This window comes from Anomaloglossus baeobatrachus, chromosome 11 (assembly GCF_048569485.1).
Source record: "Anomaloglossus baeobatrachus isolate aAnoBae1 chromosome 11, aAnoBae1.hap1, whole genome shotgun sequence".
Taxonomy (NCBI): Eukaryota; Metazoa; Chordata; class Amphibia; order Anura; family Aromobatidae; genus Anomaloglossus; species Anomaloglossus baeobatrachus.
The window spans coordinates 179,524,504-179,550,814 of NC_134363.1; the positions used below are offsets into that span (position 1 = coordinate 179,524,504).

General features: G+C 42.3%; 1 protein-coding gene and 1 pseudogene across 1 annotated transcript; both read left to right on the forward strand.

Moving 5' to 3' along the window:
- The first annotated feature begins 4,046 nt into the window (after positions 1 to 4,046).
- LOC142256980 (nicotinamide N-methyltransferase-like) lies at positions 4,047 to 18,040 on the forward strand. Its single transcript, XM_075329011.1, has 3 exons — positions 4,047 to 4,287; positions 14,633 to 14,840; positions 17,540 to 18,040. The coding sequence occupies exons 1-3, from the start codon at positions 4,047 to 4,049 to the stop codon at positions 17,961 to 17,963; spliced, it is 873 nt and encodes a 290-aa protein (XP_075185126.1). The 3' UTR covers positions 17,964 to 18,040.
- Positions 18,041 to 25,298: 7,258 nt separating this feature from the next.
- The window catches only part of LOC142255908 (nicotinamide N-methyltransferase-like), a 33,287-nt pseudogene continuing 32,274 nt past the window's right edge, over positions 25,299 to 26,311 (forward strand).

The following is a 26,311-nucleotide window of genomic DNA, read 5'->3' on the forward strand; positions in this document are numbered from 1 at the left end:
AATGTGACTGCACACTGCACCCTCAGATGTTGCAGAGCCGATCGTCGGGGGGTCTCCTGAGTGTTACATTGGACCTGCAGGGTTGTTTTAGAGGTTAATAAATTAGAGACAGACATTGTTTTTTTTTCTTTGAAATAAGGTATTTTTCTTTGTGGTTTGTGTTTATTTCTTTTTACTTACATAATTAGTAATAGGGAAGTCTCATAGACCTCTCGCCATTACTAACCTCGGGCTTGATCACACCTGCCCCATTTTTTTCCCCAATTTTTTATTTACTAGCTGTAGATCCCTGTGTTGCCCAGGATAGTAACTTAGTCTCTTTCTCCCTCTATGCCCCTCTCCTCCTCTCCCCTCCTCTTCCCCTCTCTTCTTCACTCTCTCACACTGTCTCACACTTTCACTCACACTCTTTCACTCTAACTCTCCCACTCAATCACGGAGAGCAATACCGCAGAAGAAATGCTACCACAGGCCCCCTGTATCTATCCATTGTTTCAGGTGCCCCACATCCTGGATCCTGGATCTGCAGTATTGCTCTCGATGTGTCTTTGACAATTCAACGCAATGGACAGCACTTTGATCACATCCTTTAATAGGTTACTGTCGTTGTTTCATGTCACAAACGTGTCAATAACTCAATAATGAATAAAGCTACATTAAGAATGAGTACACCATTGTTTTTCATGTGCAATTCTCTATGTGTTTGATGTGTCACATGACCCCCTTCCCATTGAAAAAATTAAAGTTGAATTCAAAAAGGCGGATTTGCAGATGGCCACCATGGGCGTCACCTGGCCTCAAATTTTTAGCCCCTCCCATGTACTAATATGCCATAAACGGTAAGGTGATATCAGCAATCACCTCAATTTTATCAGTGTGTATCCATACTTATGGCCAATCCAGTAGATTGTAATGGTAGAGGATTTGCACTGAACTTAAAAGGTCTATAGATCAGTAAATCAGTTAGAGACAGTTTTTAATATTTGAAAATTAGTTTCTATTTTCTTTTTGAGATATTTCATGTTATTTTTTGGGGGGAAGGGTACAGCCATTAGCTGTGTTGATGCAAAAATGTATTAGTTTATCAGTTTTTTCGTGCCAAAAAGTAAACTAAAATATGTGGTGTACTTCTGAAAGCTGGGTCCTTTTTGAGTTATATATTTTGTTTGATCATGTTTTTATTATAATTTCACCTTTAAAGCTCTTTCAATCACTATGTTAATATAAGATCTCATGACTTTATAAGTGAAAATAAAAACTCATTATATATGTACTCACATGCTTTGTGAATTGATTTTTGGTGATGATATAAAGACCTCGAGCACCGATGTAAAAGCAGTCATCCAGGCTGTGATACAAGAGTGGATAATGGATTCTGACACCTATAAGCTCTACCATGTGGATGACTTTGATTCCAGACAACTTTTGGAAGATTACATGTCAGATAACCTTTTTTTTAATTATTTAAATAAATAATTTAAAAAACATTAAGAGGTCCCCTTATTTTTATACCCAGCCAAGATAAAGTGGACATCTGAGGCCCTGCCCAGCTTAAAAACTGCAGCCACCCCAGAATTGTCACATCATTAGATGTGCCAATTCCAGCACTTTATCCTGCTCATCCGAATTGCCCTGGTGAGGTGGCAATCATGGTAATAGAATTGGTTAATGACAGCTGTGAATGGTCAAAAAATTACAGCTCTCATCAAGCCCAAGGTTAGTAATAGGGAGAGTTCAATGAGAACTAAAACACAAAACACAAAGAAAAATCCTTTATTTAAAAAGCACCCTCTTTCTCAAATTTATTAACCCCCAAAATACCCTTCAAGGTCCAATGTAATCAGCAGATGGTGCCACGACAATCCCAGCTCTGCTACATCTGAAGTCGCAGTGCATGGTCACATTAGAGGACATTAGGCTCAGTGTGGTGTTAGGGACACAGTGACGGAGCCGCAGCTGTGAGTGGTGATGTCAGTAAGTTCACTTGACATCATAGCTGGGGTTACATGAGATGAACTCATTGAACACAGTGACCTCAGTGAAGTCATTGAAGTCAATGCACACATTCAGTATTTGGTTGTGTATATTTCTGCACCAAATCTGCATCTCCTGATAAAAAATGCACCGATATTGCATCAAAACAGTCAGGGGAAGTCACTGAGTTCAATGATTTCACCTTAGGTCAGTTCACCTGATATCACAGCTGGGGTACCGTGGAAACCCCAGTTATGACATCAGGTGAACTCACTGATGTCACTGCTCACAACTGAGGCTCCATCAGTGTGTCCCTGACACTGCAGTGAGCAGTCACATTTTCAAATGTGACTGCACACTGCACCCTCAGATGTTAGAGACAGTTTTTAATATTTGAAAATTAGTTTCTATTTTCTTTTTGAGATATTTCATGTTATTTTTTGGGGGGAAGGGGACAGCCATTAGCTGTGTTGATGCAAAAATGTATTAGTTTATCAGTTTTTTCGTGCCAAAAAGTATACTAAAATATGTGGTGTACTTCTGAAAGCTGGGTCCTTTTTGAGTTATATATTTTGTTTGATCATGTTTTTATTATAATTTCACCTTTAAAGCTCTTTCAATCACTATGTTAATATAAGATCTCATGACTCTATAAGTGAAAATAAAAACTCATTATATATGTACTCACATGCTTTGTGAATTGATTTTTGGTGATGATATAAAGACCTCGAGCACCGATGTAAAATCAGTTATCCAGGCTGTGATACAAGAGTGGATAATGGATTCTGATACCTATAAGCTCTACCATGTGGATGACTTTGATTCCAGACAACTTTTGGAAGATTACATGTCAGATAACCTTTTTTTTAATTATTTAAATAAATAATTTAAAAAACATTAAGAGGTCCCCTTATTTTTATACCCAGCCAAGATAAAGTGGACATCTGAGGCCCTGCCCAGCTTAAAAACTGCAGCCACCCCAGAATTGTCACATCATTAGATGTGCCAATTCCAGCACTTTATCCTGCTCATCCGAATTGCCCTGGTGAGGTGGCAATCATGGTAATAGAATTGGTTAATGACAGCTGTGAATGGTCAAAAAATTACAGCTCTCATCAAGCCCAAGGTTAGTAATAGGGAGGGTTCAATGAGAACTAAAACACAAAACACAAAGAAAAATCCTTTATTTAAAAAGCACCCTCTTTCTCAAATTTATTAACCCCCAAAATACCCTTCAAGGTCCAATGTAATCAGCAGATGGTGCCACGACAATCCCAGCTCTGCTACATCTGAAGTCGCAGTGCATGGTCACATTAGAGGACATTAGGCTCAGTGTGGTGTTAGGGACACAGTGACGGAGCCGCAGCTGTGAGTGGTGATGTCAGCAAGTTCACTTGACATCATAGCTGGGGTTACATGAGATGAACTCATTGAACACAGTGACCTCAGTGAAGTCATTGAAGTCAATGCACACATTCAGTATTTGGTTGTGGATATTTCTGCACCAAATCTGCATCTCCTGATAAAAAATGCACCGATATTGCATCAAAACAGTCAGGGGAAGTCACTGAGTTCAATGATTTCACCTTAGGTCAGTTCACCTGATATCACAGCTGGGGTACCGTGGAAACCCCAGTTATGACATCAGGTGAACTCACTGATGTCACTGCTCACAACTGAGGCTCCATCAGTGTGTCCCTGACACTGCAGTGAGCAGTCACATTTTCAAATGTGACTGCACACTGCACCCTCAGATGTTAGAGACAGTTTTTAATATTTGAAAATTAGTTTCTATTTTCTTTTTGAGATATTTCATGTTATTTTTTGGGGGGAAGGGGACAGCCATTAGCTGTGTTGATGCAAAAATGTATTAGTTTATCAGTTTTTTCGTGCCAAAAAGTAAACTAAAATATGTGGTGTACTTCTGAAAGCTGGGTCCTTTTTGAGTTATATATTTTGTTTGATCATGTTTTTATTATAATTTCACCTTTAAAGCTCTTTCAATCACTATGTTAATATAAGATCTCATGACTCTATAAGTGAAAATAAAAACTCATTATATAAGTGCTCACATGCTTTGTGAATTGAGTTTTGGTGATGATATAAAGACCTCGAGCACCGATGTAAAAGCAGTCATCCAGGCTGTGATACAAGATTGGATAATGGATTCTGACACCTATAAGCTCTACCATGTGGATGACTTTGATTCCAGACAACTTTTGGAAGATTACATGTCAGATAACCCTGATATGGCTTTTAAAGAGGATTCCTTGATATTTCCTATTGCAAATCTTACAAAAACATTTTCAGAGGGTATGTATCCTAATCGTTCTGTTTAGATGGTTTTAATTGAATGAAAATTAAGTAAACTAGATTTTTAGTAATTTGGGAGGGAGAATGCAAAGTGACCAACTTATATCAAGCAAAGGAAATAAAACAGAGGTGTATATATTCCATGTGATGAATGCTATAGGATCTTTGGGGTTAGTAGTGTAATTGTTTTCTCCATAATTTATATCACACTGGAAAATATATTAAGAATCATAATAGGTTAAAGTATTTGAGTTGTTTGTACAATTACTTTCAAATCTGATGCACACTGATGTTCACATTTACAAATGTTGTAATGCAGATTTTGCTGCAGATCCATGAAAATCTGCATATACAGCCAAAACAAATTGTAAAGGGAAAGATTTGATGTGGCTTTTGATACAATTTGCCATGTTTCCATCCATACCTGACCTACATAAACAGTGTGAGGATTTTGGGGTTGGACACAATGAACTTGCAGGTCTTTTCCAAATCTAGCATTTTATGATTCTATGACCCTGCAATAGGTCATTCTTCCACAGTATGCTACCCCCATAGTTTCCCAAACAGTGTTATGGCCAAACTTCCCGCCCCCACACAGTATGTTTTCTGAAAACAGCCCTTCACAATATTGTGACTCAGTACTAGAGTTGATCGAATCCGCCAAAATTCGGGACCAGCGGATCACTGCCGGATTGAAAAAAAAATCCGGATCAGCTCCGGATCCCGGTGCCCACATGAATCTATGGGGACCAGAATCCAAAGATTAAAAAACGGTGGTGGAAGGAGTAGGGGGGCAGGAACGCATGCGACATACTCACCCGAGGCTGTGTCATGGCAAAGAACCCCTTCTTGGTCACGCTTTCCCTTCTGGAGCCAGAAATTCAATATCCATCGGTGCGTGTAATTGGTTGCAGTTAAACGTACCCCCACCCTGAGTGGTATTGTGTCAGCTGACTGCAACCAATCACAGGTGGCAGGACAAACAGTGGGCGGGACAAGCAGTGCAAGTGTCTACGGGTCAGTATAGTGAACATGCATGTGTGCCGGTCATGCGATGTCAGACTTGTACAAGTCTGACATGACATCAGCCGCCACAGCCTGTATTCTCAGCCCGCAGCCGCCCTGTCTTGCCGCATCTATTAGATGTGACAAGCCCGGTTCTTTACTGCCTCTTGTCAATTCCCCTGGTGCGGTGGCAATCGGGTTAATAAGGGGTTAATAGCATTGCAGAGCTGCTACTAAGCCCTAGGTTAGTGATGGCACAGGTGTCTATGAGATACCTGCATCACACTAACCTGTACTGAAAGTAAATAAACACAGACAGCGATAAAAATCCTTTATTTGGAATAAAATACAAACACACACCCTCCTTCACCACTTTAATAACCCCCAACACCCTGCAGCTTGCAGCTCCACATTAACCCACACGAGGTCCCACGTCTTTTCAGCTCTGCTACATAACACAGCCAGGGGCCATAGACCATGACTGCAGGCTGTGCAGACAATTACTGAGCCGCGATGACTGCATTTCAGGCAGATACGGTCACAGGCTGGGGGCATGTTTGCCGGCAACCAATCACAGACGAGAGGACGGCCAATGGGCAGGGAAAACAGAAAGCTTTGTGTATACGATGCACAGTACAGGAAGTGAATGCGCGACCTGGAAGCAGTGTGCTGCTATGACACCGAGCCTCGGTAAGTATGTAACACTGTTATAATTCTGTTTTTCTTTATTTTTCAATTATTTTTCCCAGTGCCGTATCTGGATTGTGCACCCGGAATTCTGGATCTGGATCCATCACGCGGAAATCTTTGAAACAGTGCGGATCCGGAGATTTACAATCTGGATCCGCTCAGCCCTACTCAGTACATTTCCCCATACAGCATGATGCCAACACTGAATCCACTATTTTTTTAATCACATCATTTTTATTAAAAACTAGCTGTAGCACCCGGCGTTGTCAGGGATAATAACTGTTTCTCTGTCTCTGTCTCCCTCTATATCTGTGTCTCTCTCTCTATGTTTGTCTGTCTTTTTCCCTGTCTGTCTCTCTCTATTTGTCTATCTCTTTCCCTGTCTGTCTGGCTTTCTCTCTATCTCTTTCTCTGTCTGTCTCTGTTTGTCTCTGTTCCTGTCTCTTTCTCTGTATTTTGCTGTCTTTCCCTGCCTCTGTCTCTTTGTGTCTATCTGTGTCTGTCTGTCTCTCTCTTTCTTTCTCTGCTTGTCTTTCTCTCTGCTTGTTTCCCTGTCTGTCTCTATCCCTGTCTGTCTGTCTCTTTCCCTGTCTGTCTCTTTTGATGTCTGTCTGTATCTGTCTGTCTTTTTCCCTGGCTGCATTGTGACACACCAACATTCTATTCAAGGGCATGGCTGTGCATTCTTCTGAAGTTCTGCATTGTGGCTACCAGCTCCATTGACATTAATGGAGGCAGGTTTTTTGGCGAATAACTGTAAAGCGTGGGGTTAAAATTACAGCTCAAAATATAGTCAATGACATTCCCTGAGTTAAATGGGGTATCTGTTAAAAAATGTTGTGATTGTACATGCAACGGTGTGGATTCCTTTACCGGACACATATACACATACACATAGACATGCATACATACACCCAGCTATATAAATTAGATAAAGTAATTGGTAAAGAGCAAACAGCAATAGACTGTGCATGATGTGTATACAAGTATAACATAGCAATTTAGGTGTCGTAATATTCTGCAAAGGTACAAACCTTCCCTCCGTACAAATCTACATGACCATTTTAATTTTCCCCCCAAAATAAACAGTTAAAGAGTCGAACTGCATAAATAAACACAAATTAACAAAAATTGAAGATTAGATTTAACAACAGTGCCTCTGTCCAGCTTAAAATTTGTTTGCCAGCCGCACCACTCCATAGCATACCCCTGTTTATGTCCACCCTTCTCCCTCCCACCTGGCCATCAAATCAATCTCTTTCAACCTCTTCCCACAGCGCCCCCCTGAGTTCATGACAACATCTGGGTTAGCCAAATCCTTAACTACAAAACAACTCCCTTAATTGCCAACATAATAGCAAATGATCTAACATGCCATCCTGAAGCAACACACCAGAGGGAACACCCGGGACATCCATCCATGGTTGCCAAATTTTGTAAAATTTACTCAGTGCTTTCCTTTTTAAGTAAACTCCTCTCTAAGGACATTATTCATCTTATTTTTAGCTCCTTTACAGTCGGAGGTGAAGGGTCCAGCCAGTGGTAAGCCAACAATGTCCTGGCTTAATAAAGAATACGCACTATACCCAAAGCCACTAGAGAATTCGGATCCACCCCCCACCCCCACACACCTACCAAACAGATATGGGGTGAGGTCTGTATTTGAATATGACACACCTATTCTATAAGTCCCAGGGATTGTCTGCAGAAGTCCCCGATATGACCACATTCCTACATGACATGCATTAAATTGGCATCGTCTTGCCCACACCTGACACATTGTGCATTCATTCTCAGCCCTATCTTATAAATGAAGCTAGGTGTTCTATATACCCTATGAATAATGAACAGCTGAGAGCCTCTGACACTCTGAAACTGCCATTTTGGGAATCTGCTCCAATATGTCAAACCATTGGTCCTCAGTTAAAGGGCAAAAGTCCCGCTCCCATTTACTTTTGACCATTAGCGGATATCTATCCAAATGAGCAGGCAGTAGTCTCTTATATATTTCAAATATTAGGCCTCTAGAGGATTCAGATATAGCAAAAGTATGCAACATAGAGTTATGTGTAACAATCACAGGACCTCCATTGCTTCACAAGTGCATGTCATAATAACTGTAGGTATTGATAGAAAAAAGTGTGTGGGAGGTAAAATTCAGCCGCAATTGTTCAAAACTCTTAATGACATTATTTTGCACAATATGGGACACCAGGCAGACCCCTCTATGTTCCCACCCTTTAAATCCTACATGCTTCGGAATTTCTTGCAGATCCGGGTTCTGCAAGAGTGGCTAATACCCTGCAGGCCATATAACCTTCAGCAGAAGTTTACCCCTATCCCATATCTTGAAAATCATGGCTAACATTGGATGTCGCACTCTGTTCACTTGCCGCTGTCCCACCTCCAGCCAACTCAGTGGGTATTTCCAATCAAAGCCTTCCCTCACCAGTTCACCACTTACATCAAATGCCCCCTTCTTTCCCCAACCTCAAAAGTGCTGCATCTATGAAGCAATAAAATATAAATATGGGTTTGCTACTGCCAGACCTCCCCCCTTCCTTCCCCGAATCCACTATTAGGACGAAGAGCGATGTGATGAAATTCTGGTATCGTGGAAAAGACTGGTGTGTCTGTAAGTTCATGGAAACCAATGCAAAATCTCCCATAGGGTCGCTAACTATCATACGTTGTTAATGTTATTGGTATTTTCATATTGAACTTCTGAGCACCCTAAGCTCCAGGGCCACTGGGCAACTGTAACCCTTGCACACACTGTAGTTATACCACTGTCTGAGGCTGCTTTTAATTAATGCTTGATCCTACCTGCCTTTTGCCCTTTTACTTTGTAGTAAACATTTGGGAGATATATATTTAATACTAGCTGTATTAACCGGCTTCGCCCGGGTTAATAACTGTTGTTAACAAAATAGACTGTATTTACAAAAAATGTATTCTGCACACAAAAACCACAAAACAAATAGATAGAAATGTAATTATTAAAAGGCAAAAACTAAGCTAATAGAAGCATTTCACAACATATATATTTCAACACCACAGATATTCCACACAGATTTAACTAAAATGGCCAAGTAATGTGCTCCATCTGTCTCTTTCCAGGTCTGTCTCTTTCCCCATCTGTCTCTTTCCCCGTCTGTCTTTTTCCCTGCCTGTCTCTTTCCCCGTCTGCCTGTCTCTGTCTGTCTCTTTTTTTGTCTGTCTCTATCTCTCTGTTTCTTTTCCCATGTCTCTTTCTAGGTCTGTCTCTTTCTCAGGTCTGTCACTTTCCCCGTCTGTCTCCCCGTCTCTTTGTCTGTGTCTTTTCCTGTCTGTCTCTTTCCCTGTCTGCCTGTCTCTGTCTGTCTCTTTCCTTGTCTGTCTCTATTTCTCTGTCTCATTGATTGGTAAATTGGAACACGCGGGGTTAAAACTTTGCCTCACAACATAGCCTATGATGCTCTCGGGGTCCAGACGTGTGATTGTGTAAAATTTTGTGGCTGTAGCTGCGACGGTGCAGATGCCAATCCCGGACATACATACATACACACACACATACATACACACATTCAGCTTTATATATTAGATAAAAAGTTACGGTTCTACCAAAGAAAAAGTGCCTTGTTGTGGCTCTGGGCATACACAGCTTAACTGATTTATGTGCCACATCCTATAGTTTTATAAATATACTAGCTGTACTCCCCGGCTTCGCCCGGGTTAATATGGGGAGATAAGGTATGCACTCCAGTGACTATGGAAGGGGAATACATGGAATAGCAGAAACTGCTGTGTGAATACTGACATGAAAAATTCAATAGCTATATGTATAGAATGAAATGTGAAAAATGGAACCTGCATTACTGCCATGAATATATGAATAAAGAGAAATTTAGCTACTGAATTGATCAATGCAGAAGAGCCCCAACACTACGCCAAAGTATTTCTCTACGTTGGGGTCCCTAGCTTGTGTGTGTCCTCTCATGCAGTTAAAAAACTTACCGTGTATGGGACGCTGAGACCCAGGCTATATATGCGTATAATGTGGATTGGCAATAGGTGTGTATGGGGAGGGTTCACAAACGAAAAAACTACTAACATTAAGGAATAACGTTTGGAACTCCATTCTATGTCTGAACTGGGTGCAAAAAACCTAAAAAACATCACTATGGGGAGATAAGGTATGCACTCCAGTGACTATGGAAGGGGAATACATGGAATAGCAGAAACTGCTGTGTGAATACTGACATGAAAAATTCAATAGCTATATGTATAGAATGAAATGTGAAAAATGGAACCTGCATTACTGCCATGAATATATGAATAAAGAGAAATTTAGCTACTGAATTGATCAATGCAGAAGAGCCCCAACACTACGCCAAAGTATTTCTCTACGTTGGGGTCCCTAGCTTGTGTGTGTCCTCTCATGCAGTTAAAAAACTTACCGTGTATGGGACGCTGAGACCCAGGCTATATATGCGTATAATGTGGATTGGCAATAGGTGTGTATGGGGAGGGTTCACAAACGAAAAAACTACTAACATTAACTTTATTCATATATTCATGGCAGTAATGCAGGTTCCATTTTTCACATTTCATTCTATACATATAGCTATTGAATTTTTCATGTCAGTATTCACACAGCAGTTTCTGCTATTCCATGTATTCCCCTTCCATAGTCACTGGAGTGCATACCTTATCTCCCCATAGTGATGTTTTTTAGGTTTTTTGCACCCAGTTCAGACATAGAATGGAGTTCCAAACGTTATTCCTTAATGTTAGTAGTTTTTTCGTTTGTGAACCCTCCCCATACACACCTATTGCCAATCCACATTATACGCATATATAGCCTGGGTCTCAGCGTCCCATACACGGTAAGTTTTTTAACTGCATGAGAGGACACACACAAGCTAGGGACCCCAACGTAGAGAAATACTTTGGCGTAGTGTTGGGGCTCTTCTGCATTGATCAATTCAGTAGCTAAATTTCTCTTTATTCATATATTCATGGCAGTAATGCAGGTTCCATTTTTCACATTTCATTCTATACATATAGCTATTGAATTTTTCATGTCAGTATTCACACAGCAGTTTCTGCTATTCCATGTATTCCCCTTCCATAGTCACTGGAGTGCATACCTTATCTCCCCATAGTGATGTTTTTTAGGTTTTTTGCACCCAGTTCAGACATAGAATGGAGTTCCAAACGTTATTCCTTAATGTCGCCCGGGTTAATAACTGCTGTTAACAAAATATAATGTATTAACAAAAATGTATTCTGCACACAAAAACCACAAAACAAATAGATATAAATGTAATTATAATGTCTGTCTCCCCCTCTGTATATATCTCTCTGTCTCCCTCTCTCTATCTCTTTGTCTGTCTCTTTCCCTGTCTGTCTCTGACTGTCTCTGTCTTTTTCTCCGTCTGTCTCAATCTCTTTCCCTGTCTGTCTATCTATCTCTTTCTCTGTCTATCTATCTCTGTCACTTTCCCTGTCTGTCACTTTCCCTGTCTGTCTCTTTCCCTCTCTTTCCCTGTCTGTCTCTTTCCTTCTGTCTCTTTCCCTGTGTCTGTCTCTTAACCTGTCTCTCTCTTTCCCTCTCTTTCCCTGTCTTTCTCTTTCCTTGTCAATCTGTCTATTTCTCTTTGTCTGTGTCTGTCTCTTTGTGTCTGTCTCTTACCCTGTCTATGTCTGTTTCTTACCCTTTCTGTGTCTGCCTCTTTCCCTGTCTGTCTCTTTCCCTGGCTGCATTGTGACACGCCAACATTCCATTTAAGGGCGTGGCTGCACATTCTTATGAAGTTCTGGTTGCCCTGTGGCTACCAGCTCCATTCACTTTAATGGAGGCAGGTTTTTTGGTGAATAACTGTAAAGCGTGGGTTTAAAATTTCCCCTCAAAACATAGCCTATGACGCTCTCGGGGTCCAGACGTGTGAGTGTGCAAAATTTTGTAGCTGTAGCTGCGACAGTGCAGGTGCCAATCCCGGACACACACACACACACACACACATTCAGCTTTATATATTAAATTCAATAACATTTTTCCTATGTTCAATGTTTGCATACCTCCTGGGGCAGAAATAGCACTTCTGCAATGTTTTGTTTGTATATCATGCAGCTTGCACCTGTTCACACTTACCTCATTCTGTTGAGAAGAGTTTGTCCTTTTCCTATTCTTTGCTATTTGGTTTCTGTGCTATCAGACTTTGTTTCTTAATTATTATCCTCTCAGCTTTATTGAAGTGTCATATTTACAGACTGCTATCAAGGTACATGATAATTTATTTGTTTCTGTTATCCTGGTATGATTGTATACTTACAACTAGGCTGTTTCAGTGTGTAATTGCACATCTGCTACAAAATACTAGGTAGATTACTCATCTCTGCTGTTCCTCTGAATAATCATTCTTATGCAAGTAAGATTGCAGTTTTCCTATCGACAGCTACTATGCCTGTGTGTAACCACATATCTTTAGCAAAATATTAGTTTGCTTATACACTTCTGCTGTTTCTGTTTGTAAACGCCTTTCTGAAGCAAGATACCAGTTGTCCATATATCCTTCCTGTTCCAATACTATTCGTACATTTGCTTGAGCTGCATTCAGTGATTTTGTCTCCGCTTGCATATCTGCTGTTTTGCATACTCTGCTGTACTAGTTCTTACTGATGTGAGGAGTAGATTGGGTGCAGGAATATGGTGTAAAAATTTCAGCATCAAATCTACATCTCAAAAAAAAATTCGCAAACATGGTTTTCATGCCATTTTAGGGAAGCTTTCTGCCAGGAGGTGCAAATTTGGTGCTGAAACATCTGCACTAGATTTCATCACCAAATTTACACCTCCTGGCAGAAAACCACACTGAAACGATGTCAAAGCCGCTTTTGTGTATTTTTTGGCCAAGAGATGCAGATTTGATGCTGAAATTTCTACACCATACACCATATTCCTGCACCAATCTACACCTCCTGGTAAAAAAGCATCAAAACAGCATGTGTTATGATGCGGTTTTGATGCACTTTTTTGCCATGAGGTGTAGATTGGGTACAGGAATATGGTGTAAAAATTTCAGCAGCAAATCTACATCTATTGGCAAAAAAATGCAGAACATTTTTGATGCTATTTTGGTGCATTTTTTTGCCAGGAGGTGCTGAAATGTCTGCACCAGATTTCAACACCAAATTTGCATCCTGTGGCAGAAAATCACACCGATATGGTGTCAAAACCATTTTTGTGTATTTTTTGGCCAAGAGATGCAGATTTGCTGCTGAAATCTTTAAACCATATTCCTGATGCACTTTTTTTCCAGTTGATGTAGATTAGGTGCAGGAATATGATGTTAAAATTTCAGCACCAAATTTTTATCTCTTGGTAAAAAAAAATGCAGAAAAACAGTTTGGATGTTATTTTGTTGTACTATTTTGCCAGGAAGTGGGAATTTAGTGATAAAATCTGGTACAGATAAATTGAATGTATTGAAAGTTAAGAGTTAAAAGATATAGTACTCAAACGTAATTTTTTTTTTGTCTAGTTCTTAGTGGTTTTCATTTATGCCTAATTCTTTTTTTAATCTTATGCCCACTTTTTAAGTGTTCTCCTGTTTTTTAAGTTTGCCATTGTGGGTGGGGGTAAATTTTCCATTTTTTTTTTTACTGATTCATCAATTGCAAGTATTTAAGTCACAAAATTTGGTGCAAATGACCTTTTGGGGTACTTTGCACACTACAACATTGCAAGCCGATGGTAGCGATGCCGAGCGCGATAGTCCCCGCCCCCGTCGCAGCTGCGATATCTTGTGATAGCTGCTGTAGCGAACATTATCGCGACGGCAGCTTCACATGCACTTACCTGCCCTGCGACGTCGCTCTGGCTGGCAACCCGCCTCCTTCCTAAGGGGGCGGGTCGTGCGGCGTCATAGCGACGTCACACAGCAGGCAGCCAATAGAAGCAGAGGGGCGGAGATGAGCGGGACATAAACATCCCGCCCACCTCCGTCCTTCGCATAGCAGGCGTGAGCCGCGGAACGCAGGTAAGGAGATGTTCCTCGCTCCTGCAGCTTCACACACAGCGATGTGTGCTGCCGCAGGAACGAGGAACAACATCGTACCTGTCGCTGCCATGACATTATGGAAATGACCGACACTACACCGATGATACGATTTCGACGCTTTTACACTCGTTAATCGTTTCAAAAACGATTTACACACTCCGATGTCGACAGTGACGCCGGATGTGCGTCACTTTCGATTTGACCCCACCGACATCGCAGTTGCGATGTCGTAGTGTGCAAAGTACCCCTTAGTCTCTCACTGTTGTGATTTCATAAGCACCAGATATGTTGGAGCAAATGTGCCATTTAGTGAAATGTGTGAGTTCTTGCATTAAAAAAGTCACAAAGCAGATCAAAGAGAAAAATAAAGAATATTTTTTATCTTGCACAAAGTTCATGAACCATATATTCTAGTTTGGAAGAATTTGGCACAAATAAAATCAACAAATATCACAGGACATAAAAAGAAAAGTGACATAAAAAAACAACGCAAATAATGAATATGCCAATAGTTAATAATGAAAGTAGTGTTGATGAATCCAGCTACTGTAACTTTTTAAACTTCATTTACTGTATGTAAATTTTATATTTGGATTTTTCTGCAGGTCAAGTTAAAGGAGACATCGTGATTGACCTCAGTCATGGTTCCACGGTTCATCATTTATATGCAGCTTGTGACTTTTTCAAGCATATCATAGTCCTGAAGGTCAGTGACCAATGCATCATGGAGCTGAAGAGATGGGTGGATGAACGTACAGGAGCGTTTGATTGGAGCCATGCCACTAAACTTCACGTAGACATAGGAGAAGCCAGGTGAAGTATTTATCTAAAAATTAGGAGAAGTCCACTGTCATTGTTTCTACAGTAGAAAAGATATAATTGTGTGATGCCCACGGTAAACCTCTGATGTCATGGTGATGGGTCCGAGTGGTGATGTGGCCATACCGGGCGCATGCAACAGGCTTTCGTAATGGGCATTAAACACGATATTAAAAAGGGAACAAAATAAAATAAAAAATAAAGAGCTCCTGACTCCAGTTTGGATGTTCGGCTTTGGCATGGCTGGGCACTGCTTGAGGTCCACAGGAGATAGGTGCTGATGCGCAGTGCCAGAGGGTTGTGCTCTCGCCCCCCCCAACTAGGACTGGTTCCTGGGGATGTTGAGGTAGGGATGGCGCAGTAGAGAACAATTCAGTCAGAGACAGGAAAGGGAGCTTTTACCTTTACTGGTGCTCTGTAGAACCTTCCAGAACATTTCTCACAGCCATTACAATGATGGTGGTTCTTCCTGCTCTCATGAGAGGTTGGCTTCTCTGCAGTGTGGTGGTAGTATACTGCCCCGCTCTCAGCAGCCGAGCTGCTCGGATCCGGTCCTTCTGTGGGTGACTTGAGGGTCTCTGGACCCAGGGGTCTCGCGGTCACTTCAAATGAAAAGGGGAGTGATGGGATGGTGGGTGTAGGACGTATATGTACGGGTTGAGCCGTACGAAGTTCGTGACGCCACCCACGGTATGTGGTGATATTGGACACCACCGCTGCAGTTACGGGGCACCCAGGGGAGATGTTGTGCAGCAAGTTGTTAACCCCTCCGTGGCCATGGATGGTGGCCCCGGGACCCATTGAAGTTTGGTGGTGCAGGGAGATGGGCGACCGGAGGGTGCTGATGTACTCACTATGAGGAAAACACACACGAGTCTCTGGTAAACCAAGGTGATGGTGGTCGGTGCCCACAGCCGGCTGCGTTCGGGTGCCCCCACCCGGCTGGTGGTCTCTGTCTTTCTCCTGCACCTGTTTTGGAATGGTGGACTGCCTGTGCTTGTAACTTCAGGAGTCCGCTCCCGGCTGGCTGTGGCCTAAGGAGCCCTTTGCCCTCACAAATCAGTTAATTAACTAGTTCCAGTCACTTCTGGGCCTAGCTTAAGTGTCTGAGTACCCCCCTGTGTGCTCCGGTTTCCGAGTCGGTTCGCCGGGTCGGTACCGGTGGGCTACTACCCTGTCCCGGTCCACCTCGGTTCCACTGAGCCGTCTTCCCGGCTCCTGCAGAGGGAGGCCGCCATCTGCCTCCTAGCCAAAGGCACCAGGGCTCCTACCCTGGTACCTGTACAATTTGGATATTCACCTCTGCTGGAGCTTTACACAGCTCCAGCCCACACTCCTCTCCAACTTGAACTCTAGACTTGACTGACTTTTCCCCGCCCTGGGCTATCTAAAACTCCTAGGTGGGCGTCTTCCAACTGCCTGGTTCCACTCCCTGGTGTGTCTATCAAGCCCTTAGGGGGGTGACTAGGGTTTTGAGGTTGGCTGATGTCACCTGTGAGGGAAGGGTGTAATGCGGGGCCCTATTTGTGACTACCTGGCCCGGCCTGCGCGTCACAGTAGCGTATTCTTCCTGTCGCTACTTCCCTACCTGGGAATCGGTATTTTGGTATCCTGGGATTTTCAAGACAAGAGAACTCTGGATTTTTAATCCCTTCCGGTGAGCAGGCGATTTGAATCCTGAAGGAAAACTCACTGTTTCTTCTAGAAGTTTCCAGACTCAAACTTTGCTCCCAGGCAAATTCATTGCTCCTTATAAAAAGGATTATCACAGTCTCTCAGTTTGCCACTGACCTTGAAATTCCTGGTGGCCTAGGGACTTATAACCTGCCAATCTGTAGTTGGCCCCTCCAAAGGTTTTAGCGGTAACTTCAGGACATTACTGTCTCCATATTACCTTCCTCTCACACGTTCACCCTGGCTGCAACTCCAACTCTGACTGATTTACCTCAGACTTAAGCTCACCCTATCTCCTCCTAGGGCTCATACTCAAGTGTTGGTTTTATCTCAAGTGAACAGCCCCAGTAAGGGAGTGTGCTTTGTTGTGAACAGCAGAGAAAACCATATCTCATTAAAGCTGACAAGATATGTTATACATAATATACAGATATAAATACACATGTAGTTATTATTTGTGGCGACTAGGCACAGGGCACCACAACTGCAATCTTAATGTAATTTTGTGCATCTTCTATCTACTTTACGTTACATTGCCAGTCTGTTCAAAATGAAATTATATATGTCATTAGAAAAGTCTAGATTTGCCCACTTAGCTCCAATGAATTCCTCTGATTAGTCATATACTGTGAAATATCGTCACTGATCATAGTGTAAAAAAAAGAGTATACCTGTATAATTTTTTTGCAGTGGCCTTATGTATAGGAAAACTCTATTTCATGCACTTTTCATTTAGTTAAAATGTTTTATCAGAATTTAATACCTTAAAGGAAAATGATAAGACACAATAATGGTGTCAATTCGGTGAATGGGCCCTACGACTATCTTAGATGTATATTGAGGGAACAAAACATTTATATCCAAACACTGTGTGAAAATGCAATAACCTTGGCTTAATTCAATTTTTTACCCCAGTACTGGAAGCCAATTATTCAGTGCTAACCACTGAGCTCTAATGCCGTCCTATTCAATATTGACTGTGGGACAATCACTGTCTTCATTGTTCCAATTTCTTTCAGAGATCAGTTACAGGACAAAGAAGGAAAAGTGCGATCAGCTCTTCAACATGTTCTGAAATGTGACCTTGAGAAAGAAGATATCATGGATCCGATTGTCTTACCACCAGCCGATTGTGTCCTCTGTTTCGGGCTCTTGGATGTTATTAGCAAAGACCAAGATGATTACATGAGATATCTCAGGAAGTTCTCAAAGTTGCTGAAACCAGGAGGACACTTGTTGTTAATTGGGTCTTTAAATATTACATATTATACAATTGTGAAACACAAGTTCCATGCTTTCAGTTATGATGAGGAGTTTGCCAGGAAAGCTCTAATTGGAGAAGGTTTTATCATTGACCGATGTGAGGTTAAGAAGAGATCGGGTGTGAGTGACCTCACTGACTATACGGGCATGATATTCCTTGCAGCTCACACAGAGACATAGGTCTGAGATGACACAAGATGAGTCTCCATGTTAATTGAATATATAAAGCTTAAATCTAGAGTTGAGCGAGTATCTAACTATTCATACTCGCTATACTCATAACGAGTACTGTCTAATACTCACATATTCGTTCAGAATTTTGTGTGCAATTCTAGTCAATGGGGAAAAACTCACAAAGTAACGCAAATACTGTACTATTCGTGCGAGTAGCGAATAGTGTGGAATTCGGGTTACTCGTTACATTACGAGTATTCCCCATTGACTTGCATGGCACATGCTATTCAGAGCGACTACGAGATTACTAGATAGTAATCGTTATGAGTATAGCGAGAACGAATAGTTAGCTACTTGCTCAACTGTAGGTAAATCCTATTAATATCCTTAATCTGTGTCTAGTGCATAATACAAGTGTATAAGACAATAATTGTTCTTTATTATAAATAGTGATGTGCACCATGCATCCCTGGGAAAATATCAAAATGCACCCCATACTGATGAACATCCATGCAGACGCGTATCTTCCACTAAGCGGTTGGATGATTAGTATTATAAGTACACACAATAAAGCCATTATAGAAGACAAATGTTCAATTTACCTATTTGTGTCCTTGCCTGTTGTCCTGAGGAAGGAGTCTGCGACCTCCGAAACGCGTAGACCTGTGCATAAAGAAGAAAGACATGGAATAATTAAGTTACATCTTGGTGTGGTGATAGCGCAGCAAGACACCTGGTTCTTTCTTCTTAATTCACTCTACTCTGCTCGGGGCTTCAGATGTTCGCTTGTATATGACGTTGATATAGGAGTTGTGACTTGCACAACTCCTCTAGGTGAGTTCTCGACTATTATTATCCTGTTGTGTTATCTGGTAAGACCCGATTGTGCTTCTCCTCCACAGTTCTATCTTCTATTGTTAAAATGTAGGCATGGAGCCATGAGATTTGTCACACACATCTGTTAAATGGCAACAAAATTGAGCAAATCTCTCAAAATTCAATTCCATCTTCTATTTTCTAACTTCTATCCTCCTTCCAGTAAAACACATCATCATCAAACTGTATGCCATCATGTGACAGTGGATGCTTATCACTAACATATAGGAACAAAAGGAAATCCAGCGCCTTGGCAAGGAGTCTCGAGTAATAAAACTCCAAATTTTATTGAATCTAGAATAAAAACACAAAAATACAGACCACTTCGTGGGGGGGGAGGAAAAGGTGGGTGATCCACGGACAGAGGAAAAAAATTCCTATATGTTTCGACCGATAGAGGTCTTAGTCATGGAAAGATGACTAAGACCTCTATCGGTTGAAATATGTAGGAATGTTTCATGCTAAATATTAATTTTTAGGCTGAAGAGGACAAATCGAACATGAAGTAAAATTTGGAGAGTTGCTGGTTTTTAGTGCGAGTGAAATACACTCCTTCTATGCCATTGGAACTCCAAATGCGTAAGATTTGTTTTACGAGCACTCGGAAATCATTGTAGCATACACGCTTTGTGGTGTACTGAAAGTTTCTGCTGTATTACATCATGTGATCAATTTATGTAGTACCCCAAACAAAGAAATAACTCCTCAGAACTATGCACCAATAAGAGCCGCAGGGGTGTGTACAAAAATGTGATATTTCCCTGCTCATCAGTATTAGCTGAACCCTATGATCCAGGGAACTAGTCTGATTGCTGTATGTGGAGTCAGGAAGGAATTTTTTTCCCCATTGGAGCTTATTTGACACATTGGGGTTTTTTTGCCTTCCTCTGGATCAACATGTTAGGCTACGGGTTGAACTAGATGGACTTAGGCGGGCTTTGCACGCTGCGACATCAGTAACAATGTGTTACCGATGCTGCAGCGATAGTCCCGCCCCCGTCGCACGTGCAATATCTAGTGAAAGCTGCCGTAGCGATTATTATCGCTACGGCAGTTTCACACGCACATACCTGCCGTGCGACGTCCCTCTGGCCGGTGACCCGCCTCCTTCCTAAGGGGGCGAGTCGTGCGGCGTCACAGCGACGTCACACGGCAGGCGGCCAATTGAAGCGGAGGGGCGGAGATGAGCAGGATGTAAACATCCCGCCCACCTCCGTCCTTCTCATTGCAGCCGGCGGCAGGTAAGGTGAAGTTCCTCGCTTCTGCGGCTTCATACACAGCGATGTGTGCTGCCACAGGAGCGAGGAACAACATCGCACCTGTCGCTGCACCGGCATTATGGAAATGACGGAGGCTGCAGCGATGATACGATAACGACGCTTTTGCGCTCGTTCATCGTATCAAAAAGGATTTGCACGTTGCGATATCGACTGCGACGCCGGATGTGCGTCACTTTCGATTTGACCCCACCGACATCGCACGTGCAATGTCGCAACGTGCAAAGCCGCCCTTAGAGTCTCCCTTCAACCTTAAAAACTATGAAACTATGACATCATTCAGTTATAAGACAAGATGGTTCTAGAAGAACTTAATATTTATAATTTTTAGGCTAAAGTGGACAAATTGAACATGAAGAGAATTTAGGAGATTTGCTGATTTTTTGTCTGCACTTCATGTACTAACAACCACTCTATTAACAACCACTTCTGTGACCAGGAAAAGGCATGTTACGTCTACAGCAATCTTCTGCCTCTTGCAATGCCGATAGAAAAAATTAACAGCCAAGTGGCACAATTTCCTCTATAAGGCAGGTGTCATACTTGCGAGTGCCTCGCATATATCTCGCGCCATTCTCGCGGTGCATCACCCGTCACGGACTCACACTCTCCTCACAGGAGAATCTCAGCTGCATAGAGATGCATGCAACTGACCTGCTCCTGTGAGGAGAGTGTGAGTTCATGACGGGTGATGCACCGCGAGAATGGTGCAAGATACACGTGAGGCAATTGCAAGTGTGACACCGGCCTTACAATCACTCTTTCCCGTCATGTCAGTTCGGGTCTTATTAAAATTAATGACAGCCGTGAGAGTCACTAGTTGTAGGTCTCTAATAAATTACATAGTCAACCAGTAAGGTTATTGCATCTGATCTGAGTAATAGGCCAAACAATCCCAACATTAGCCATAAAAGTGCAAAAAACAGTCTGCTAATAGATTTGTACCACCTATAAACAAACACCATACTGGCATACAAACTTTTGTACTAGTTTTATAATTAAGACAGCCAGTAATTTGCCTGTGCTATGGATTTTCCCACAGTGTAAAGGGTTAAAAATTATCATTGCTATGTGACTGTGTACATTATAATTATACTTGGCTGTTAGCAGATTATCGCTTCTCCTGATCCTCATGCTCTGTCATTATTTGCTGAGGATGACTCCTTTATACAGACATTGCGCATTACTATTAACATAGAAATTGTAATGTGAAATGATTACATGATGATATTTACTAATTAGGTATTTTATAAGCCTTGCAAAAATCCAGATCTTATCACATATTCTGTAGTTACACTGTTCCTGTTAGTGCTATCCTTGAAACCAGTTCCCATAGTGCCATACAGTACACACATAGTGGTATAATATGGGCACATACAACCAAATGTATTAATACAGATTTATCAAAATGTCCACATAATGACAATGAGCCCTAACGTACCATACTGAGGCGTTTTTTGGCACCATTTTGGATTACATATAAAGATCAGCCAATCTGCCAAGACTCAAAATAAGAGGAACCACATGCGGCTTTTTTTTTAACTATTTAAATAAATACTTTAAAAAACTGACATGTGGTCCCCAAATTTTGATATTTCGATGCCCAGCCATAATAAAGCCTGACATTGAGGCTGATATTCTCAGACTGGGGAGGCCTATGGTTATAAGACCCCCCCAGCCTAAAAATAGGATCCTGTAGCTGCCCAAGATTGTTGCATCCATTAGATGCTACAATCTCACAACTTTACCCAGCACATCCCGATTGCCCTGATGTGGTGGCAATAGGGGTAATGAGGGGTTAATAACAGCACATAGCTGTCATCAAGCCCAGAATTAGTGATGGGAAGAGGTCTTCTATGAGATCCCCAATCACTAATCCTTTAAGTAAAAAGAATGTGCACTCTGAGAAAAATCCTTTATTTGGAATAAAATACAAAATCACCCTCTTTCTCCACTTTATTAACCCCAAAACACTCAGGTCCGATGTAATCCACACAAGGTCGGTTCTGGCTCTGCTACATCCAAGCCTGGAGAGACCGAAAACATGTCTGATTTCTCCAGACTCCAGCAAACACTGACAAGAAGGACCCGGCTGGCAGCAGTGAGTCACTCAGTTCCTCGGACATCATACCCAGGTTCCCATGGTATGATCTCTGATGACCTGAAGAACTTTTGTCATAAAGGGTAGGACCGTGTCCTGCACCCTGCCAGCACTTTAACAGTGACAGGACTGGCATGGAGATGTGGGCTGCTCCACACTCACTAGATGCTATTGTCAATGTTAAAGTTTGCGGCCATGTCCTGCTCCCCGCCAGCCGGTCAATACTGACAATGCCATCCGGGGAGTGTGAGCATCCTGCACGTCCATGCCGGCACTGCCAATGTTAAAGTGCAGGGCTATGTCACACTGTGTGTTGGCTGCCCCGCACTTTCCGGATGGCATTGTCAGCGTCCCATTCCCTTCCAGCCCTCCAACACTAACGTTGCCTTCCGGGGAGTATGGGGCCTCCCCAGTCTGAGAATACCAGCCCCAGCTGGCTTTATCATGGCTCTGTATCAAAATTAGGGGAGACTGCATGCTGTTTTTTAAAATCTATTTAAATAATAAAAAAGCCTCATGTGGTTCCTTTTATTTTGATACAAAGCCAAGATAAGCGCAGGGCTGGCATTGTAGCCGACTTTATCTGTGTTGTGTATCATAATATGGGGGGACCCTGCACCAATTTTTTTATTTATTTATTTTTATACCACAATACTGATGGTAAATGCTACAGTGTATGGGCTCCTTCGAGGTGTGACGTCATGTCAACTTGACCTATCACATGATGGGGGCGTGTTCAAAATGCAGTCCAACGTTTCCAGCCAAAATAAACATTATTTTTCTAAGTCCACGTGGCCATGCAGTTGTTTATAATAGAGGCAGGGTTCGGGGGTAAGACATCAGATAGGGTGGGTGCAGGGGAGGCAAAGCACCCTTGCATGATTATGGTGGACACCCCCATCTGGGGGTCTTACTCTCAAACCTTAGCTTCTATTATAATTAACTCCATGCCCACATGGACTTAGAAAAATAGTGTTGCTTCCTCGTGTCAGCTATGTTGGCGGAGTCCTTATCTGATGTAATGCCCATATGACTAGAAGTTGCGGCCCTTCTGGTCACATGGGCATGACATCAGCAAAGGTCCTTTCAGTCACTGGGGTTAAGACGTTTCTGTAGCAGCAGATTTGAAGACGCAGACCTGGAAGCAAGAGCCTCATTGGTGACAACATTGCCGTGCTTAGTCTGGGGATGCTCTTATATTTTGGATATACTTGTACCACATTTCTATTTTCTCGATTTACTGCCTTGCTAGTGCATTGGGACTTGTTACTTAAGCGGGCTTTACACTCTACGATATATCTAACGAGATGTCGGCGGGGTCACGTCTTTAGTGACGCACATGTGGCATCGTTAGTTATATCGTAGTGTGTGACACCTACGTGCGACCCTGATTGTGCATTAAAACGTTGGTCGCATACACGTCGTTCATTTTCTAAAAATGAACGTCAGGTTGTTCATCGTACCCGGGGCAGAACACATCGCTATGTGTGACACCCCGGGAACGATGAACACAGCTTACCTGCGTCCCGCCTGCAATGCAGAAGGAAGGAGGTGGGCGGGATGTTACTTCCCGCTCATCTCCACCCCTCCGCTTCTATTGGTCGGCCGCTGTGTGACATCGCTGTGACGCCGAACCTTCCCTCCCCCTTCAGGAAGTGGATGTTCGCCGCCCACAGCGAGGTCGTTTGGAAGGTAAGTACGTGTGACAGGGGTTTACTCGCTTGTGCGACACGGGCAACAAATTGCATGAGCCACACAAATGATGGGGGCGTGGCATGTGCGATCGCACAATGAAATTGTAACGTGTAAAGCAGCCTTTAGTCACCATTTAACTGCTAAAATTATTATATTGTTTTCTGCAAAAACTTAAAACCAATTCTAATTCAGGAATCAGAAATGTAAATGCCAGATAAACCAGCATTTAAACATGTTACCTCCATGCTCAGGTTTCCAGCACCAGGTCGTAGATTTGGTGCATAAAAGTCATTAATCCTTTTTAGGCTCATAGCTCTTATCATTATGTGCTAACGCTCCCAAACATATTGTGTGCACTCAGACTACATAGAGCGCTATGACATGCTGGATAAAAACGAACATAAGTTTAATACTGTGTGCACATAATGCAGATATATTTAATTTTTTATGCAATTTTCAGTGCAAATTTGTCACAATTAGAGATGAGCGGATATTGAAAAATCCGGGTCCGGCGGCTACCCGGCGGTTTGAGAAAGAAGTCCGGATCCGATCCGGAAGAGAGAGAGAGAGAGAAAAAAAAAAAAAACGGATCCGGATCGTGCACCCGGAATCCTGCGTCCGGGTCGGATTCGGATCTGCCGCTAAAACCGTGCGGATCCGGATTTTGCTGTTCCGGGTCTGCTCAACACTAGTCACAATATCTTAAAGTTTTTCTGATGCCAGCAAAGTCAATGAGAATCCTAAAGTCTCATGCACAAGTGGATTCTTTTCTTCTTGCAGATTTGGTGCAAATTTAAATCTGTAGGATGTCAAATGTTTCAATCTCCACCAAAATTATGAGGCTAAAATGCATATTTTTGCTGCTGTGTTTTTCCTGACATAAGATGCAGAAAAGGTGCAGAAATGTCAGCACTAAATGTGTGCACATATCCTAACAAACATTTTTATATGAAATTAAAACAGGTAAAATAAAGGGTAAAAAGAGGGAAAAAATCATTGGTAAACTACACAAAATAAAAACAGTGCAGCCTGGTGTTTTGTATTGCTCGTCTCTCAAATACATGCCCAAAAATGATATATGGAGAACCTGCACCCTGCAACAAAGCTACAAAGACCTCACAAAGCTACAATGATGCTAAGAAATAAAATGTTACTAGTTTTTTTAATTGCAAATTCTTGAAGACCTGGTCCTTAGTGAGTTAAATAATTTGTTTTTGTTACATTTTTACATCTAAATATCTTTCCATCCTCATGTGATTGGAGGATTCCAAGACTCTAAATGAACAGAAGAACTCATGACCTGATAATTAATTCTTACACTCTTTGCAAAATAATTCCTGCTGCTTATATAAAGACTTTGTGCATCAGTTTAGAAGGAGTCGCTCTGTCTCTGATACAAGATGAAACAATGGATCCCAGTTCCTATAAGCTCTACCGTGTGGATGGCTTTGATTCCAGACAACATTTGGAGGATTACATGTCAGATAAACCTGATATGGTCTTTGCAGAGGATACTTTAATATTTCCTATAGAAAATCTTTTGAAAACTTTCACAGAGGGTATGTATCTGCTGAAGCATCAAAGAGCAGGCGAATGTCTTTTTGCATGGCCATACCTACTACAAAGGTGGTCATTACTTGGGCCACTGGTGGTTCCCAGTGGAGCACAGTTTGTATGGTGCAATCATTTTCCATCTTCAGAGTCATTGGGTAAGGCTACTTTCACACTTCAGTTTTTTGTATCAGTCTCAATCCATTTTGTGACTGATGCGACCAGAATCTGACTGGCTACCGGAGGAACCTCCAGTAATACCAGGCCTGGCCACGGTTACTTGCACTGAACTCTGGAGCTCTTACCTGAGCTCTGGAGTGGAGCCTGGACTGAACTCAGGATGTGCAGGTCTGAACCGCAAGCGCCAACTGATTCCACGGCGATTGCGGTTCAGTTCATGTCACAGCTGCGGACAGGTCGGGCTGAACTCTGCTGCTCAGGTGACAGCTTTGGAGTACAGCCTCCCTGTCCGCAGCTGCCATGAACTGAACCACAATCGCTGGGGAATCAGTCAGCTCTCGCGGTTCAGTCCTACAAACCCCAAGTTCAGTTCAGGCTACACTCTGGAGCTCTCACCTCAGTGTAGGTAACCGCGGCCAGGCCTGGTATTACTGGAGGTTCCTCCAGTAACCAGTCTGACACTGGATGCGACTGATCTGTCGCAGATAGTGTGTTAAAATGATGAGACGGATCTTGTTGAAAAACGAGAGAGAGAGAGATTTTAGCCAGAATTTAAACATCAGAGCATGCTCAGTTCCTAAAGGACGGATCTGTCAATGGAATCAGTCATTTGACGGATTGCAACAGATCCGTCGTCCATAGGCTTCCATTATAACACACAACAGACGCCGACG

Excerpts from the sequence above, each read along its gene's own strand:
- LOC142256980 (XM_075329011.1), top strand. The coding sequence starts at position 4,047 with ATGCTTTGTGAATTGAGTTTTGGTGATGATATAAAGACCTCGAGCACC. Across the intron at positions 4,288-14,632 it reads TACAAAAACATTTTCAGAGG|GTCAAGTTAAAGGAGACATC; the intron begins GTATGTATCCTA and ends ATTTTTCTGCAG. Across the intron at positions 14,841-17,539 it reads GTAGACATAGGAGAAGCCAG|AGATCAGTTACAGGACAAAG; the intron begins GTGAAGTATTTA and ends AATTTCTTTCAG.